Below are 20,955 nucleotides of genomic sequence, written 5' to 3' on the forward strand. Positions count from 1 at the left end.
AATCTAGCAGAAGTAGCAGATGTGCCATGACTGTCAATCCAAGAGTCCAAGAGAAGACCTTTTCAAAGAAATATATATATATATATTCTCTAACAATAAAAATAGATGAGAGAAAATGAAATGCCACTGGTACTTGGATACATTAGTCTCTGCTTCTCCTGCTTAGTCAGCTTTATTCTCTCTCACTGCTTTGCCTCTCTAACTTTGCACATGAGCACTGCCACTTGATGCAATATCCTTTATTATGTTTGTCAATAGAAAGGAGAGGCTGTGTTACCTACCTCTGCTCTAATTTTAAAAATCCAGTGTACTAATTGGTCAGTGAAAATGAAGCATGTATTAGTTTTCAATTGTTGTGAAATCAGTTGCTATTTAAAGTAAAACTGTCATCTCCAAGTTTCTGTGGGTCAGGAGCCAGTACACAGTTTATCTTTGTTCCCTGTTCAGGCTCTTAAAGGCTGGAATTGAATTGTTGGCTGAAACTGTGATTTTACATAGACTTCAAAGTCCTCTTCTTCAAAGCTCGTTAAGGTTGTTGGCTTAATTCAGTTCCTGTGATTAAGAATTGAGATGCCTGTTTTCTTCTTGGATGTTTTTCGGGCATACCCTCAGCTTCAGAGGCCATGTTCATGTCCTAACCTCTTGGTCCTCTCACATCATGGCAGCTTACTTCTTCAAAGCCAGCAGACGAATCCCTATCTTGTTCTGGTACAATGAAAAATTATATTAGGATTGTTAGCCATGATATGTAAAGTTGGCTGGTTTAACAAACTCTTAGCAGATTAGTAAAGCATGCTTTTGGTTTTGTCTGTGTAGGTCATGGAGGTATTATACATTATCTGTCTCTATATCTTATCTCTCACCTCTTCTTTTCTGGCCCTGTTCTGCTGTGCTTTTTCCCAGCTACTACAAACCAAGCAGTTTTGCTACATTGTGCCCTTCCACCATGATGTTTCTTCTGCCTTGGAGCCATCCAACAATGGACTGAATTCCCTTAAATTATGAGCAAAACTGAATCTCTCCTTCTTTAAATTGTGTGTAGTGGGTATTGTGTCCCAGCAATGGAAAAGTCAACTAATACAGAAAATTGGTGCTAGAGAAGTTGTATCTGTGCTGTGACCATACCTGACCATGTGGTTTTGAAACTGGTTTGCAGGAGAAGTTTTGAAAGGCTCTTAGATGCAAGCTAAAGAAGCCTTAAAATACTATAAATAAAGCCTGGTAGGTGATTTTGGTAAGAGCTCCAAAGACTACAATGGTGATATAAAAGTGGGTAGTAAAAACCGGGTTCAGGAGGTTTCATTTGAGAATAAGAACTTTACTGGTAGTTGAACTAGAAGTCAGGTGTATTACACTCTGGAAAAAAAAATCTATCAACATTTTGCCCATGTCCTGACATTTTGTGGGAGACTAAGATTAATGACAATGAGCTGATTGATCTGGTGGTGGAGGAAATTTCAAGGAACCCCATTGTTCAGGCTGTAGCTTAGGTACTGCTGTATGCTTTTAACCAGATTGGAGAATTTTGAGAAAAAAGCACAGCAGAAGAAGTTGAAAAATTAAAATTTTGGTGCAAAAAAAATGTGTAAAGTTGGGGCCAAAAGACATATGATCACTGAAGAGAGAAGTGCCATTAAAAGGGAGCCAATTTTTGTACTGGGTCAAGAAGAAAAACATCTTGAGGGCATCTCAAAACTTAGGAAGATCTCACTCACTAAAGATTCAAGGTGCAAAAGTGTAAACTTTTACTATGAGAAGAGACACTCTGAAAGCCTGTCTGAGAAGGGCCTCCTATGGAACTGGTTTCCAGGAATTCATTTCACTGTGTGAATTCATCTAGGCACTAAAATGCTGTCTTATTTTTAATTTTTTTTTTTACTTAAATTCTTTTATTGGTCCATTTTAGGTATACAACACATTTACATTTCTCTTTGGGAAATTGTACCTTTACATGATGCATCTTGGTTCTGATTTTTTACCCATTCCTAGTCCTCCCTTCACCCCCTCCACCCTTCCCTATTTACAAAGACTTTATTTCCATTTTTTCAATTTCTCATCATTTTTCCTTTCCCTTCTTTCCTTTCCCCTGCCCCTCCCACTACCCCTACCCCTTTGGACCTTTTCTTCCTATTTTGCATTATCGATTATTCATTCTAATCATTAGTTCATTTTAGGTATACAACATAATGACATTCATCATTGGAAATTTGCACCTTTAAATAAACTCCTTTGGTTCTTATTTTTCACCCTTGCCCAGCCCTCCCTTCAACCCCTCTATCCCTCCCTATTTACAAAGATTTTGTTTCCATTTTTCCATTTTCTCATATTAATTCCATTCCCTTCTTTCCTTTCCCCTACCCTCCCACTTCCCCTTCCCATTTACCCCTTTTCTTACTATTTCACATTATCTATTATGTTTTAGTCCTTATTTACACTTCCAGTTTCTCACACTAGAGAAACTATTCAGTATTTATACAAGTGTGCCCTCTTTATTTCACTTAAGAGTATCTCCTCAATGTGCATCCATTTAGCTATAAATGTCTCTAATTTCTCATTTTTTATGGCTGAGTAGTACTCTGTTTTATAAAAAAACATATTTTCTTTATCCAGTCTCCAGTTGTTGGGCATTTGGGCTGTTTCCAAGTTTTAGCTATTACAAATTGTGCTGCTATGAACATGGGTGCATATATATCACTGTGGTATGATTCTTTTAATTTCTTGGTGAAGATACCCAGCAGGGGAATAGCTAGGTTAAATGTGACTTCCAGTCCTACTTCTTTGAGGAATCTCCATACTGATTTCCACAGTGGTTACATGAGTCTACACTCCCACCGGCAGTGGAGAAGGGTTCCTCTTTCCCCAAAGCCCCACTAGCATTTGTTATTGGTTGATTTCATGATAGCAGCCATTCTTTCTGGTGTGAGGTGGAATCTCAGCATTGTTTTCATTTGCATCTCTTGAATGACCAAGTGATGTTGAACATTTTTTCATGTATTTATTTGCTATTTCTATTTCTTTGTGTGAGAAATGTCTGTTCATTTCAGATGCCCATTTTTGGAGTGGATCTTTAAATTTGGGAGGTCTGATCTTTTAAAATTCTTTATCGATTCTAGATAGTAGACCTTTGTCTGAGGAACAGCAGGTGAAGATATTTTCCCACATTGTGTGTTGTCTTTTCACACTGCTGGTAGTTTCTCTTGCTGTGCAGATACTTTTTAATAAGAAGAGACCCCACTTGTTGATTGTTTGTGCTAGTTCACGGGCAACTGAAGTTTTGTTCATAAAATATTTTCCTACCCCAATGTCTTCAAGAGTTCTACCTAACCTCTGTTCCAGCCGGTTCAGTGTTTCTATTTTAATATTTAGATCTTTAATCCATTCTGATTTCAGTTTAGTGCATGGTGAGAGATACAGGTCTAGTTTTAATCTTTGGCAAGCTGAAACCCATTATTTCTAGCACCACTTATTAAAGAGGCTATCTTTTCTCCAGTGAGGGTGTTTGGATCCTTTATCAAAGATGAGATGGCTGAGTGTATCTGGCATTGTTTCTGCATCTTCTAATCTGTTCCACTGGTCCTCAGGTCTGTTTCTTTGCCAGTACTGTGCTGTTTTTATCACAGTAGCTTTGTAGTAGAGTTGCAGGTTGGGGATTGTGATACCCCCTGCCATGTCTCTGTTACCTAGAATTGCTTTTGCTATTCTAGGTCTCTTCTTATTCCAAATGAATTTTTGGATTGTTTTCTCAAGGTCCGTGAAGTATGCTGCTGGGATCTCAATTGGAATTGCATTGAATCTATATAGCAATTTTGGAACTATACCATTTTCACTATATTAATCCTTCCTACCCAGGAACAGGGAATATCTGTCCATTTTCTGATATCATCTTCAATCTCTCTTCTCAGAGTGCTATAGTTTTCAGAGAAGAGGTCTTTGATTTCTTTCATTAGGATGATTCCTAGGTATTTCAGTTTTTTGGATGCTATTGTGAAAGGGATTGTTTGCCTTATTTCTTTCTCAGCGAGTCTGTCATTGGTGTAGAGGAAAGCTATTGATTTTTGTGTGTTGACCTTGCAACCAGCTACTTGACTGAATTTGGTTATTAAGTCTAGAAGACTTTTGGTGCAGTTCTTGGGGTCTTCTATATAGAGTATCATGTCATCTGCAAATAATGACAATTTGACTTCTTCATTTCCTATCTTTATTCCTTTTATTTCTTTCTCTTATCTAATTGCCATGGCTAATGTTTCCAAAACTATATTGAACAAGAGTGGTGATAGTGGACATCCTTGTCTTATTCCTGATTTTAGTGTGAAGGATTTCAGTTTTTGACCATTTAGTATGATATTGGCTGTTGGTTTTTCATAGATGGCTTTTATCAGATTGAGGTAGAGACCATTTACTTCTATTTTTTGTAGGGTTTTTATCATAAATGCATGTTGGATTTTGTCAAATGCTTTTTGTGCGTCTATGGAGGTAATCATATGGTTTTTGTCCTTGGCTCTATTGATATAGTATATTACATTGATTTGCATATGTTGAACCATCCCTGCATCCCTGGGATGAACCCCACTTGGTCAGAGTGTATGATATTCTTGATGATCTTCTGCATTCTATTTGCCAGTATCTTATTAAGGATTTTTGCATCTATGTTCATTAGTGAGATTGGCCTATAGTTCTCTTTTTCAGTTGGGTCTTTCTCTGCTTTGGGGATCAAGGTGATGCTTGCTTCCAGGAATGAATTTGGGAGTATTGCTTCCCTTTCAATTTCATTGAAGAGTTGAAACAGGAGTGGCAGTAGTTCCTCTCTAAATGTCTTGTAAAATTCAGCAGTGAAGCCATCAGGACCTGGGCTTTTCTTAGTTGATAAGTTTTTAATTATGTTTTCAATTTCATTGGTTGATATTGGGCTGTTTAGAATTTTTAGGTCTTCTTCATTTAATTTTGGTAATTCATATGTATCTAGAAATCCCTCCATTTCTTCTGTATTTTCCATCTTATTGGCATATAGGTTCTGGAAGTAGGAATTGATGATCCTCTGGATTTCTGCTGGGTCTGTTGTAATTTCACCCTTTTCATTCCTTATAGCATGGATTTGGGCCATTTCTTTCCTTTTTCTGATAAGGTTGGCAAAGAGTTTATCGATTTTGTTTATTCTTTCCAAGAATCAACTCTTGGCTTCATTGATTTTCTGTATCATTCTCTTAGTGTCCATTGCATTGATTTTTGCTCTGATCTTTATAATTTCCTCCATTGTATGAGCTTTGGGTTTGTCCTGCTCTTCTTTTTCTAGAAGCTTGATGTTCAGCATCAGGTTGTTTAATTGGACTCCCCCTGTTTTCCTAATATGTGTATTCACTGCTATGAATTTCCCTCATAAGACTGCTTTCATTGTGTCCCATGCATTCTGATATGTTGTATTGTCATTGTCATTTAATTGAAGGAAATGTCTGATTTCTTCTTTAATTTCCTCTGTGACCCATTGGTTATTCAGAAGTGTGTTGTTCAATTTTCATGTGTTTATGAAATTCTTATGGTTTCTTTTGCGGTTGAGCTCCAGTTTCATCACACTATGGTCTGATAATATACAGAGAATAACTTCAATTCCTTTGCACTTACTTAAACATGTTCTATGTGTGAGTCTGTGGTCTATTTTGGAGAATGACCCATGTGCAGCTGAGAAGAATGTGTATTCTGATTTTGTGGGGTGAAAGACTCTGTAAACATCTGTTGAGTTCATTTGTTCAAGAGTTTGATTGAGTTTTAGTATTTCATTACTTATTTTTTGTCTAGTTGATCTATCTATTTGTGACAGTGGGGTGTTGAGGTCCCCCACTATAATTGTATTAGTGCATATATGACTTTTCATTTCTGTTAATATTTGTTTTATATAGTTGTGTGAACTAGTGTTTGGTGCATAAATATTTATGATTGTCATCTCTTCCTGTTGGATTGTTCCCTTTACAAGGATGTAGTGTCCTTCTTTGTCTCTCTTAATCAGTGTTGGTTTGAAATCTACTTGATCTGCAAAGAAGATAGCTACTCCTGCTTTTTTGGGGGGTTCCTGTTGCATAGAGTATTTTTTTCCACCCTTTATCTTTCAGTCTATGAGTTTCCTTTTGAATTAAGTGTGTTTCTTGTATGCAGCATATTGTTGGATTTTGCTTCTTGACCCATTCTGCCAGTCTATTTCTTTTGATTGGTGAATTGAGAGCATTAACATTGATGGTTATAACTGAAACATATTGATTTATTATTGTCATGACTTTTTCTTTTTGTTGGATTCTCCCCCTTTGCATTTAATTTCTTGTCATGCCAGATGGGTTCATTCTGCTTTGCTTCCTGGGGTTGTGATCCTCATTGTTTGTTCCTAGGATATTGTCTAAAATTTTTTGGAGTGCTGGTTTGTTATTCATGAAGTTCCTAAGGTGCTCTTTGTCATGAAAGTATCTTATTTCTCCATCAATTTTGAAAGTTAGTTTTGCAGGGCACATCAATCTGGGTTGAAGGCTGTTTTCTTTTAGGGCTTGGAATATGTTACTCCAAGCTCTTCTTGCCTTGATGGTTTGTGTTGAGAAGTCTGCTGTGATTTTGATGGGCTTTCCTTTGTATGTGATTTGATTCTTTTCTCTAACTGTTTGTAGAACTTTATTCTTCTGTTGAGTTTCTCGAATCTTAACAATTATATGCCTATGTGTAGATTTTTGTTTTAATCAAGTCTATTTGTAGTCCTATGTGTGTCACTTATCTGTATGTCAAGTTCTTTTCCCCTGCTTGGGAAGTTTTCTGCCATTACTTCTGTGAAGAGTTTCTTTATGTCATCTGCACTCTCTCCTGTTTCTTCTTTGACTCCAATCAGTCTTATGTTATTCTTCTTTGCATTGTCTAGCAGCTGCTGGATTGATTTCTTGTGTTCCCTTACAATTTTGAAGCAATTTTTCTTTTCCTGGTCACTAATTGCAATCTTATCTTCTATATCTGAAATTCTGTCCTCACATTGGCTCATTCTGCTGTGTAGACTTTCAGTGGAGTTTTTCATGTCCTGGAAATCTATTTGCATCTGTTTTATGGATTCCCTTTGTTTCCTATGTTGGGATTCCATCATGTTCCTCAGCTCCTCTCTAGATTTATTAATCATATCTTGCACTAGGGGCACAATTTCTCCTGTTATCTGAGAAATTATTTCTGATTTCATTTTTTTCCAGATCCTCTTGTGTTGCCAGTTCAGTGGGTCCAGGTGGTTGAGTATCAGAGTGTTCCATCTCATTTCCCTTTGGGGTTGCTGTAGGTGATTTAGAAGTCTGGTTTTGAGACTTATTTAAGTGTCTTCTCAGTTTGACCCTGGCTGTGGGGGTGTTGTTGGCACCCACACGGCTCACCTCCTCTGAGCTGGGAGAGGTGGGATAGAGGCTCAGAAGCCCCTTCCTCTGTGCCAGGAGCGGTGGGATGATGGCTCAGAAGCCTCTTCCTCTGGGCCAGGATCAACAGGACAGGACAGTGGCCTGGAAGCCCCTTCCTCTAATCCAGGAGTTGTTGGACAGCAGCTCAGAAGCCCCTACCTCTGGGCTGGGAGTGGTGGGAAGTATGGCATCCCAGAAGCCCCTTCCTCTGTGCTGGGAGCTCAAATGCTTAGTCCAAGGGGACCTGGCTACTGCTTCCTGTACTAGCTGACTTTACTGTCCTATATGTGATGCTGGTTTTACCAGCATGCAGAATGCATGAGCCTTGAGGTCAGGGAGGCCACTACTCAAATTTCAAAAGGAAGCCCAAGAGGCCTCTGAAAAAGAGCCTCTGAAAAATCTGTGTGTGAAGTTATGGGAATGAATCCAAAGGTGCAGCATAAACCTAGAAATATAGGACATCTGGTGAGGAAAGCTGTAAGCCATGAGTGGAGTCAGTCTGAGAGAGAGGCTGTGTAGGCTGCAATTGACAAGGCCATGTGGGCAGGACTGCCTAAACCTTTAGGAACTTACATCTTATTGCTATGTGTCTCAGATACTTATGATGGAATTACATTGATGTTTACCTTGCTGGTGTTTGGTCTTGCTTTTGTCTTTTTAAAATTTATTTATTTATTTATTTATTTATTTATTTATTTATTTATTTATTTATATTGAGGGTTGACCAATCCAGGGCCTTTGCACTGAGTCATATCCCTGGACCTTTTAAATTTTTAAATTTTGACTCAGGTCTCGATGAGTCACTGAGTTGATCAGAGTGGACTCAATCTTGTGATCCTCTTGCCTCAGCCTCCCAGAGTACTGGGATTACAGGCATGTGTCACCACACCTAGCTTTTGGTCAAATTATTTTTCTATCCCTCTACATCTCCCTTTTAGAAGAGGAATGTTTATCTTATGCAACTATACTTTGGGATAATGTAACTTCTTTTTATTTTTATAGAGCTTCACAGCCAAAAGTTTGCCTTGATCCTCAGAGGAGACTTATTCTTGGACTTTTGAATAATCCTGGAACTGTTGGCACTTTTGTTAAGAGATTATTGCAGTTTCAACTGTACACAAGGTACTTGTCTTAATCACTCTTTTTGTTGCTGGGACAAGATACTAGACACAGACAACTTAAAAGAGGAGATGTTTATTTTGGCTCACAGTTTTTAGAAGTTTTGATCCATGGTCAGCTGGCTCTAAGGCAGAAAGAGCATGGTAGTAGGCCCTGGCAGAGAAAAACGCTCATGTCACAGTGGCCAAGAAACAGAGAGGTCACACTCCCAGTGAACCACCTTTCCCATTTAGGCCCCATATCCTAGCAGTACATTCAACTATTGATCCATCAGTGGATTAATGTACTAAAGAGTACAGTACCTCCATGAGCCAATCACCTTACACACTCATGAGAATTTCGGGGTCCATTTTAGATCTAAACCATAACAATAGTTGTGTTATGTTAAATGAAATTATGAACTTATGGTTGTGTTTATTTGGAGAGTAAGTATTTTTTAAGGAGATGTGTTTGGGTGTCAAGTTACAAGGGTGGATTGTGGTGGTTAATATTATTTGTGTCAGCTTGACTGGCTTGGAAGCTGCATAAGGAATTAGTAAAGCACACCTTTGGCTGTTATTGAATGGGTAATAGAGGTGTGATCTTGAGTACTATGTATAATTCCTTTCCCTTTCCTCTCTGGGACTGTTCCCCTGTTCTACCTCCTGTCTGCTATGGACTAAGCATTTTCCTCCACTGCCCTTTTTCCACGATGTTTCTGCCTTTGAGCTTGCCGATTATGGACTGAATCCCTTGAAACTGTGAACCAGGTTGAATCTCTCTTCCTTTAGTTTGTAGCTTCAGGTATTAAGTACCAGTGACAGGAAAGCTGGCTAAAACATATGTAATGTAACAATTGTAGAAGTGATTTTTCCCATCATATTCATAGCTCCTCATCCCTGCCAAAGTTGGGGATTATTCAGAGTGTGCATACGAGGGGGTAGGAATTTTAGGTGTCATCCCAGATTTTTCCCTACCATGAGGTTTGGAGTATCATGCTCAGAACAGCCCAAATCATTGCCAAGCCTTATGAACTCCTAGGGCTTTGTCATCTTCTGCTGTTCTCTTCTTTTTCTATGACTTTTCAAGGTGTGAGAAAAATAGATATTTCCTTCCGGATACAAAGATTATAATAAGGCAGGATTTGATTTCTTTCCTGTCCCTCTGTCCTTGATACTTTCTTTAGCAGAATTTCTCAGTAAGTGTATATGGAACTGAATTCATTGATTAAATGTGTTAAATGTGCCGATAATCTGTTTTAGAAATAAATTCTTCTCGTCCTGGAACATTCCTTAACCAATTTATCAGAAAAGCTCTAAACTTAATGGACCAGAGTTCTAAGTTACTTTGCAGCCACCACATACCCCACACATGACAATCTTTTGTGTTTGATTTCAATTTTCAATATGATATTTGCATTTTCACCCACACCAGTGGTTATAGATAAATCCATATTTGAATCTTTGATTTGAGATGTTGCCAGTAACAGTTTATTAAACATATCATATTCACTTACAGCAAATTTAATTGAATTAATTTGAATGATTAAATATCTTTTCATAAATATCTGTTGCAAGAACTATTTTTATATTGTATAATTAAACATGGTACAAAGATAATATTATACATTTTTAGGAAATTTTATTTTGTGGAAGATGCAACAGTCTATTTACAGAACTGAAAACAACCTGAACCAAAAACATTTTAAAAACCTCAATTATTTCTGGTATCACATTGAAGAAACTAAATGTGGATGAAAAAACGCTGCTAATCTATCTTTCATTTTCTGTCCCTTACAATTCATGCCAGCAAAATAAAGCTTAGTAATTTTATTGCAATAGTGGCTTTCCCTTAAGTAGTGATCCGAATTTGAAATTGGAATTTGTGGAAGTACTATTTTTGTGAGAAAATTGTGAATAATATATCTTTTTAAAAAGGAGACATTAAGAAAGGTTTGCAAAAGCAGGCAACACAGTGAGACAAGGAAAGATAAAAAAGCTTAGTGATACAACATTAATTTTTGGATTTAAAGAAGGACATTCTAATATTGATCTTTAATTCTGAAGAATGGTTTTGTTTTAATCTTAAAATACTACACTTTACCTCATGCTGGAATGTCATAGATCTTGGCTTCTGAAAGGATAAAATATTAAGAAATAAAGATCATTTTGTGTATTTCACAGGAATCTGAAAACAATTTTGAATTCAATGCAAATCTATGCTTGATAATGCATATTGCAGTAATCTTGTAAATCATGTATGAATTTTTCCAGAGATGATTTGTGTTAAAGTTATATTTTCTGTTTCCAAAAATATTTTTAGTATTTTTCAGTGTTAAGTCTCAATTGTCACCTAAAATTAAGGAGATGGTATATGACAACATAAATTTATTCAAGAAACAGTGTAATATGAAGATCAATTGAATGTAAATCTTACTTTCAGGGATCTTACTATCTTGTATGGGTAACAAGATATCCATAGTAGTGTAAATAGTAGAGTTTGATGAGGGATCCATTACAGGCACTAAATACCAGAGAAGCACAGCACAAGAGGAACTTTTAGGGGTTCCCAGTAAAACTTTCATGACAAGGAAGAACAGTTTGATCTGAGAACACATGAAATGAACTGAAAATATTTGTAGAGGACCTCATGGGAGAGAATAAGGAATTGAGAAGGGTAAAGACCCATCAATGACATTGTGAGTAGGAAGTAACATTAATTTATAGAAAGGTTAATGTTGATAAAACTGAAAATGGGTTAAAGTGAGGGGAAAATCTACAGATGGGAAGTCTTCCTTATAAATGAACCTAATAAGAGGGGATGCTGGATATCCAGGTTAAAGGTAGTAATTTTAGAAATGAGGTTTTGTACAGAATTAGAATATGTAACACTCCCTGAGCCTCAGTAGAATTTAAGCTCCATGAAAGTTAAGGACCAGGTCACATGTGTGGCTAGATCCTTAGTGCTTAGCACTGTGCTTAGTCCACAGTATATATTCAGTTCATTTTTTTGCATGAATAAATGACTGGAAGTTGAAAGTAAGGAAGGAGGTCAGTATTGTGCTTCATTATATATTTGTCGTATTTCTTCTGGGAATGTCATTTTGCAGATCTGTCTGCAAACAGCTGGTAAAGACATGAATTTCTTTTATGTATAGATTTATAAAATGCTCAAAGAATATATTTCATAATAAGGAGTTTATGTCCTAAGACATTGATTATCTCTGTTGATGCCTAAATGGCTCATTCCTGTGTTTCTCAATCTGAAAAATGAATATTATCCTAAAGAATATATATACTGAAATAGTATTAAATCCACACTTTTTCTTCACTCATAAGCAAAGATCCATAACTTTCTTGAATTTCTTGCTTAATTTCTCTATGTTTTTAGGACCTAATGAAAAGCTAAGGCTGGAATAAAGCCACACTGTTTCAGAGGACATCTCTTGAGGAAGAACGTTTTGTCTCTAATTAGTGAAACTGTATTGATTAACTTGCCACCAAGTTTATTGATCTAGTGGAAACATTGGCCTAAAGCACAGATGATGATAGTCTTATGATGGCTATTCATTTAAAATGCAATGTCTGCAAGGCAAAGAGAAACAAAAGAGCAAGACTAAAAATATAGTCATTACTCAATTCATTTGACGGCTTTTAAATTTGTTTGTATTTCTTAAAGCCTAAAAGTTAATTGAACAGCAATAAAATAATTTTGTAGCATACTCCTTTATACTGTCCACTTTTAAAGATTAAAAGGAGATTCAGGATCCCTGAGAATAAAAACAACATAAATATTGTTCACATCTAAAACTATGCTTTAATTAAGGCATAGATTTTGCTATCAAGGAGCTCCTAATCTAGTTAAGAACATAAATACATAAGAAGTAAATTTTTATGCTACAACATAAAGTTCTGAATGAAAACATAATTGCAAATATTAATGGCCTGCTACTTCACTGAGGGTATGTCAGGATTCCAAGGAGAAGAGGAAAGAGATTGCAGTTGAAAAGTGAATTTAGTAAAAGGTACATGGTAGACAACAGAGTTAAGCTTTTAAGCCCTAAGCATGATCATTTGTGTATTTCATAAAGATCACCCTGGGTAACTTGAGGTGACTTAAGTTATCAAGGAGGCGAAGTCCAGGTTTTATATTATTGGCAGTAACTGTAATGAACTAATACTAGTTGTCATTCTGTTAAGTATTTATACTGTACAAACTTACTCTTCACTACAGCCAACTTCTGTGTGTGTCTCTGTGTGTGTGTGTGTGTGTGTGTGTGTGTGTGTGTGTGTGTGGCTCTGGGAATTGACCCCAGGCCTTTGCCCATCCAAGGCAAGTAAGTGTTCTATCACGAAACTACATCCTCAGACTTTTAAAATTTTTATTTTGAGACAGGCTTTCACTAAGTTGCCAAGTCTGGTGATCCTGCCTCAGTCTCCCAAGTGGCTGAGATTACAGGCATGTGCCTCCACATCCTGCCATCACAACCAAATTTTCAAAGATGTTTGGCAATTAGGTGGAATCATAGAAGGTGAACTGAAGTTCAAACTCTTAAATATGACATATACTTTCCAGAAAGAGAGAAAATTAAGGTTTTCAATTAAGCCTGACAGTGGGAATGGAGAAAAGGCAGTCCTAAGAGATGTTTTAGAAGTAAAATCAAAGGAAATTGAGGACAAAATGGCTTCAGATGGCAGGGAAATGGCTCTGAGAACAGCATACTGGAAATTTTCGTTTGACTCAAGTAGGGCTGGGAGAGGGAAGTTCATGAATTTAGTTTTGGGAAATGCGTTTTGAATTGCCTATGGGAAGCATCCAGGTGGCGAGGCCATTGCAGGTATAAATATTGCTCTAAAACCCTGGGAATAAAATTCCAAACGGAATGATTACAAATCCTGACTATGGTTGAAGTCATGAAAGTGAATGAAATAGCCAGACTGAAGGAAAACACTATGTCATCTAAATAATGATAATTTAATTTCTTCCTTTCCTATCTTTGTTCCTTTTATTTCTTTCTCTTGTCTAATTGCTCTGGTTAATTTTTCCAGAGCTGTATTGAATAGGAGCAGTGATAATGGAATCCTTGTCTTGTTCCTGATTTTAGAGCGAAAACTTTTGGTTTTTGACCATTTAGTATGATGTTGGCTATTTGCTTGTCATAAATAGCTTCCATCAGATCGAGATAAACACCATCTATTCTAATTTTCTGTGGAGATTTTATCATGAATGGGTGTTGGACTTTCTCAAATGCTTTTTCTGCATTTATTGAGATGGTCATATGATTTTTGTCCTTGACTCTGTTGATAGGGTGTGCTACATTTATTAAAAAAAAAATCACACCTGAAGATGCAGAAACAACTCCAAACATACTCAGCCATCTTATCTTTGACAAATGGGCCAAAATCCTTCACTAGGAGAAAGATAGCCTCTTTTATAAATGGTGCTGGAAAACTAGCTTTCCACATGCCAAAGACAAAAACTAGACACATGTCTCTCACCAGGCACTAAACTAACATCAAGGAAAACAACACAGGGCAAGTCAGTTTTAAGCTGGAAATGTCAGGTAACCCAGTAATGTAGACTAAGAAGATGGAGAAACGAAGAGGGAGCCATGTCTGGGAAACTAAGGAGGGATCTCAGGAAGGACTGAGAGTTCAGTTAATACTGTCTAATGGTGGAGAAAACACACACAGCAAACGTATTAACAAAGACCGTATCATCATACAAGCCATATGGATGACTGGGCTGTTCACAGCCACGCAGTCGCCTTGGGTTTCTTTTCCATGAGATGCCAGTTTCCCCCTTCCATTCTCTGTGCCCTTTCTTCGTGTAGAGTGTAATTCTCCACATGTTAGTGTTTTGGGATTTGCCTCCCACTCCTCTCCTCCCTTCAGCTTCCTGTCTCCTTGGAGATCCTTCACTTAATTAATCCAGTGCAGGGAGGACATTGCTGGCTAGAATGAAACTAGGCAGAGAAGGGCAGGGAGAGCTGGAGCAGCACGAGAGGAAGAGCAAGAAGAAAGGAGCTGAGCCTTGAGGAGGGCTGTGACCCGGTCTCCAGCTCCCCTGAACGCTGCGCACCGACCACCTCTGCCTTTGCTGGGCCAGGGCACCAGGGTTGAGAGTCAGATCCAGGTGGGGGCTCAGGGCAGTGTCATGGGCTCCGAGGCACCTACAGGCTTCTCCCTTGTATACCCCCTGTGCTTTGATTATATTCCAGGTTTCTGTTTCTTCCTGCTTTCCCTGCCAGATTTATAGTTCTTAAAATCTCAGTCCTTTCCTTTATACTCAGTTGCTCTCTCCACGCGTTTAAAATTGGCCCCTTGGATTATTTCTAAAGCAGTGCCTCAGAACAGCTGTTGTTTTTCCACCCTAGGCACCAACAGTGAATTTTAGCGGAGAATTGGACTTGAAGAGTAGGCAGCCCAGAGCCATCGCCCCACTGCCTCATTCTTTCTTACAGCACACAGCCTTTGAAATTCTAGTTTACACCCAGATGGGCAGGGGAGGACATGACCCGGAGGACAGAGCACTTATATCGGATTGCCTGGAAAAATGAACAAGGTTAAAGCTTTGCAGTTTTGTGGCAAAGTCTGTGGATTTGATGATTGGATATTTCTTTTTAACTGGGCTGCATTTTGTTTAGGGTGAGCACCAGCTTAATGTGAAATAAAGAAAATTTTGTAGGAGGAAACTTGCATTAGAGTGTGATTTAGAGAGATTTAACATAGATCCTGGGGACCTGTTTGCTGTTAAAATCATACTTTCAGTTTTAGAAATATATATAATATATAAAATGTAATATCTATTTCATTTTTTCTTTAATCTTAAATTGAATGTAAGAGTTTGTAGGTCCTGAGTTCTCTGGGTTCCTAAGAAATGCTGCACAAGATTTTTTAGATGAATATATTTTTAAAGAAAATGAGTTGAAACAACTATTGAATGTTTTTCCCATTTAAGTTTCAACTTCATGAGCAGTATTTGAAATATTTTTCAAAATGATGGATGGCTTTAAAATGTGAAGAATTATTTCCGACAAAATAACAGTGTGTAGGTGTTCTAAATTTCTGTCAATTGAGGTTAGCTTTACACAGTGCAGTATAATTTTGGGTAATTGCCTGATAATTCATTTTATTTCTAACACGTTTATATTCAATTAAAGCAGTTTAGAAAAGCAAATTATTGTCTTACTTTTTCGAAAGTACTGAAGTTTCCCTTTTTATTAGGTGGAGAATATTATGTAGCACCTATTTATTGATGCCTTAACATTCAATTGAATGAGCAGACAGTCAAAATTGAAAAGACATGACAATAAAGTGATCAAAGACATGATAATAAAGGTACACATATAGTACCTAAAGAATGTTTAATAGTTTAGTTGTGAGGCTAAAATATGCATATTTAATTGAACTGAATACACTTTACTTTCCAGATGGAGAAACCAATTATTCTGCTGCTCTGGGTGCAACACGTTAAGGTAAGACACTTTTGAATGTGCCCCTTTTGGGATAGTTAACTAATGGGCAAAATGTGATTGCCTTGAGTCTATTATTTTGGAAAATGATGGGCACATTGAATATAAATAACACTAAAGATCAGGTTTAGTATGTAAGACAATTTTCCCTTGCTAGGAGTTGCACAAATGTATGCATTTAGATCTCATCCTTTTTCATTCCCTACAAATTTGAGGTAGGGTGTGTCCAGCAGGAGAGAGATCAGAATCTCATAAAAGACATGGTACAGTGAGACATTTCAAGGTTGTTTTTGTAGGAATTTTGATAAATGTAGTTCTTCCTCCATCTGTGGGGGAGTGGTCCCAATAACCCGGTGGATACTAGAATATGTGGATGCTTATGGACCATATATATATAGTGTAGTATTTGCATATGACTCACACAATCCTCCTGAATACTCTGAATCATTTTTAGATTACTTATAATACTTAACATAAGATAAATACTGTGGAAATAGTTATTGTATTGTTCAGGGCATAAGAACAAGAAAAAAGTATGTATTTGTTCAGTACATACACAATTTTTTCTGATTGTTTTTAATCCAAAGTTCATTGAATCTACAGTTGCAGAACTCAAAAATAGAGAGAGTTGACTGTTTCTGAACTCCTGAAAATTGAAATCGTTTTTGGTATTTAAGGAACATGTGTAGTCTCTGATTCTCTGGTTTGTCTGACATTTTCTTTACCTATAAATGAACCAAGGTTTTTGAATGACTCAGTCACATTTACATTCAAAACATTTTCTTCGCAATTGTGTTTTTGAGAATATTACAAAATAATTCAGTTTTGGGCCAGGGATTTAGCTCAGTGGTTCTGCCACCTGGCTCACAAGTGCAAGGTCCTGAGTTCTATCCCTGGTACAAAAAAAAAAATCAGTTTTATTACACTATCACAAAGATACACAATTAACACTCCAGGAGAATGTGCTATTTTTCTTGTGACCTTGAATTTCTTTCTGTTTCCTGTCCTCCTCCCTGACCCATTTCATAGTTAAAAAAAAATTGACCTTAAATTTCCTTCCTCCTTTCTTTTTTAACTTTCAACATCATATTTATAATCAATGGATGTTATTTAGTTTATTTTTAGAAAATGATATTGCAGAAATATTTGAAAATTAAAATTTGTCATATTCTGTATATATAGAGAGAAAATATTTGCAAACTATACATCTCACAATGCGTTAATATCCAGAATATACAAGGAGTTTCAGAATCCTCATAGAAAAATCACCAAATAATCCAATTAAAAATGGGTAAATAGAACTAAAAGTAGACATTTATCAAAAGATGACATGCAAATGATCAACAGGTATTATGAAAAAAATGCTTAGCATTACTAAGCATCAGAGAATGTAAATCAGAACCACAATGAAATATAACTTTGCCCCAGTAAGAATGACTGTTATGAATAGATGAGTTAACAAGTGCTGATGAAGATGTGGAGTAAAAGGAAACCTGGAATACTTTGGAGGGAATGTAAATTAATATGCCATTATGGAAAACAGAATGGAGGTTCTTCGACAATTAAAAATAGAATGCTATGTGATCCAGCAATTCCACTACTGGGTATATGTCCAAAGAAAATGGTATCACTATGTTGAAGAAACATCTGTACTACTATGTTCATTGCGGCACTATTCACAATACTGCTATTTCACAATGGAAACAGTTAAGTATCCATCAATCAATTAATAGATAAAAGAAAATTATATATATATAATCTATATATAAACAATATATATAAATACATATATATCACCAAAAAATGTATACACACTTCAGCAGTTTGCCATACTAATAAATGTCTGGAAGCTAATGACCACCACTTTGAGCACCTCTTATAATTGTAGAGGCCAAAGGTAATTTCTATTAATCTCATGATGTCTCAATAAATTTAATATTAAAATCTTTGTACAATTTTTCTTGTCCTGATGTATACATTTTTGTCTCTCTGCATATAATGCATATATTATATATATAATGCAATACTATTCAGCCATAAAAAAATGTAGTTTTGTCATTTGTGACAACATGGGTGGAATTGGAGATCATTATGATATGAGAAATATGCCAGGCGCAGAAAGGCAAGTACTACATAGCTCACTCATATGTGGAATATAAATGTTGATCTCATAGAAGTCCAGAGTAGAGAATGGAGGTTAACAGAAGCCAGGGAAAGTAGAGTAGAAGGAGGAACAGGGAAAGAGGGTGATGAATCGGTACTAGGTTGCAATTCAATAGAAGTTGCAATAAGAAGTCCTAGTTTCTACTGCACCACGGTGCAGTGACTGTAGACAACAGTTCTGTACTGTTATCTCAAAAACCTAGAAGAAAGGTTTGAAATGACTTTGGTTTAAAGAAATGCTAAATGCTTGAAGAGAGAGATGTTTATACTGACTATATAATGTGTACATGTATTAGAACATTGTATGATACCCCATTAATATGTATACTTTTAGCTTTTATGTCACAGTTAAATAAATTTAATTTTAAAAAGAATCACAAGCTCAACAGACCCCTTTATAAAGTTGAAAAAATTATTATTGACATATTTTAGATTTAATTTTTTTAAATATAAGAATTGATTTTGTTACTTTTCACAGTTACTTTTCTATTTCAGATCTCAAATAGTTTCCAGTATATACCAATTAATAAACAAGCAACAGCAGTTTTTATTGAGTGGGATGAATTTCCTAAGGGAGGAAATCCTGAGTTTTATTTTTTAAAATATCAACTTCTTAATAAAGTAAGTCATTCCATTTTTTGGATCTTAGAATTAAGTAAGCATGATGCAAATAAGTTGTAACTAAATGTCAGGTCATAATTAGGAATTTCGTAGTTATTGCAGTTTGTTATTATACTCATATATATAATGTTATCATTTCAATAAGTCAATTAAAATTATATTTAACTTCTCCATAGAAATGGGTGTATTTTCCTTTGTAGAATGTATATACAAGACAGTAATGATTTCAAAAGTAAGCCATCTTATGTAAAAATAAATATCTCATGGATATTTTATATTCCATATTGAAAAACTGCTTATGAAGGAGATAGAAAAGTCTAATTTTTAATTATAACATAGAGATCAACGCTGAAAATATTTTCATGGGAAGATGAAACTAATTATTTACAGAATGTCAAAAGAATTCCTGTAGACCCACAAAAACGTCAGAAGTCAATAACCCTAGTAGAAAACGAAGACTATTACATCATAATACAGTCCATAAAATATGGAAAAATTTTATGTGAAAAGTCATTCCAAACTCGTAAGTAATACATGTGTTGGTTAATTTTATCAACCTCATTGTAAATATTTTATTTTTATTATTAGGAAATTTGAATTTCAATAATTAATAGGTATATATCATCATACCACTATTGATTAAATATAGTGTAAATTTCAGAGTTGAAGAAAATTATAAATTTAGCTAAGAATAAAATTTGCACTTTTGGAGTTAGATGTATAGTAATATGAATGGGTAGTTATACTGGAGAGTTTACATTTAATCCAGACTATCTAAAAGTATTATAATGTAGATTTTGATCGAAATTATTCATTTTATGTATAGTGTAAGAAATTGCCAAGTATTCTAAAAATATATCATGGGTTTTCCATCATGATGAATATTTTTAAATTCAGTATTCTTCGAATTTCATTGTTTTATTTGAATAGTACCAATTATTTTCCCTGTTTTTTAGGTGGAATCTCAACTAGTGATATTAAAATAATAGCAACAAGTACAAGTGTTTCCTTTGATTGGAATGTGCTCTCTTTCGATGATATATTGGTGTCACTATCTCTTAATAATTTTTCACAAATTATACAAAATAATGTTATGGTTTATGAATGGGGAAATTTGAAACCTGCAACTTTATATGCTTTTACATTTGAATTTAAACAGTTGCATCTGGATTTCATAAACATATTTCAGAAACTGAATGTTCAAGTTGAAACAGGTATGTAGATATTTGGTTTATTAGAAGTTAATATATTTGTTACATATTTAGTGGATAACTTCGCAGTTGTATTATACTTTTTGAAAGTGACTTAGCCAGTAGTAATCACTGCACACTGCTTATAAGGGAATCAACATAGTCTCCCCTTTTCTCACTAAATCATTCTAGTAGACATACTTGACTTTGCAGGGTAAAAATAAAAACTAATTTACCAGCTTCACTTCTTCCCACAACCTTCTTTAAACTGTGCCAAGTGACTTTCTTTTGCCCTAGCAGTAGTTCACTGATTTTTAGCTGGCTTTAATGTGTCATGAACAGCCTCCTTTTCAGATATTAAAAGATTCATTATGATCTATTATAAATAAATCCATCTTTTCTCCTGTTATAAGATTCTCCATTACTTCTCTGTGGTTAGACTTCAGCAACAAGGGAAATGTGTCACTTTTGGTGTTCCAGTTTGATGCCCTTTGCTCACATGGTAGGAGCAGGTATAAGATCATAGGATCATAGATGGCTCAGAAGAGCAATTCCCTCTCTGTGATGGGTCAAAAGTCTCATTTTAGTACCCTCTGCCAGAGTCATCAATAAACCACAGTATCCATATTGCAGAGGGAAGTACAGAAGCACTCAAATAGTAAGAAAAAGGTAATAAGGTGATTAAAACGTCTTTTCCTCCTCATCCCTTGTTCCTCTGAAAAACTAAGCATATTTTTTTTTCAAAATAACCTCCTCATATATATGTGGGGTTGAGGTGCTGATGGAGTATCCACATGAACTGATGTACAGTCTTTTTGTGGTATGCATCTTGGAAAGTAAAGCTAAGAATCCATTATAGATTATTCTGGAAAATGAATGGTTTTGAAGTCAATGGACTGGGATCAGAATTCTTGATAAGCCTTGTGTCTAGTAGTCTAAAATAAAAAGAAACTTGAAATATGTTAACCATTTTTGTACTAGTACAAAAGTAAGAGGAAAAAAAGGCAACCTA

At 35.8% G+C, this 20,955-nt stretch overlaps 1 protein-coding gene across 5 annotated transcripts in view; it reads left to right on the forward strand.

Annotated features, from left to right (window-relative positions):
• Window positions 1-14,438: 14,438 nt before the first annotated feature.
• Window positions 14,439-20,955, forward strand: part of LOC101716352 (uncharacterized) — a 46,231-nt gene continuing 39,714 nt past the window's right edge. For all 5 annotated transcript variants that reach the window (XR_015443493.1, XM_087192522.1, XM_087192521.1 and 2 more), the window contains exons 1-7: window positions 14,439-14,630; window positions 14,872-15,142; window positions 15,722-15,835; window positions 15,928-15,972; window positions 18,628-18,753; window positions 19,093-19,276; window positions 19,710-19,967. Coding sequence is in view for 4 of the 5 variants with exons in the window: in XM_087192522.1 (XP_087048648.1) it covers window positions 15,773-15,835; window positions 15,928-15,972; window positions 18,628-18,753; window positions 19,093-19,276; window positions 19,710-19,967 (676 nt within the window). In the remaining variant the exon portion in view is untranslated. The remainder of the gene's footprint in view (window positions 14,631-14,871; window positions 15,143-15,721; window positions 15,836-15,927; window positions 15,973-18,627; window positions 18,754-19,092; window positions 19,277-19,709; window positions 19,968-20,955) is intronic.

This window comes from Heterocephalus glaber, unplaced genomic scaffold (genome assembly GCF_053883595.1).
Source record: "Heterocephalus glaber isolate CG9 unplaced genomic scaffold, H.glaber_assembly_v1.0 deba00001572, whole genome shotgun sequence".
Taxonomy (NCBI): Eukaryota; Metazoa; Chordata; class Mammalia; order Rodentia; family Bathyergidae; genus Heterocephalus; species Heterocephalus glaber.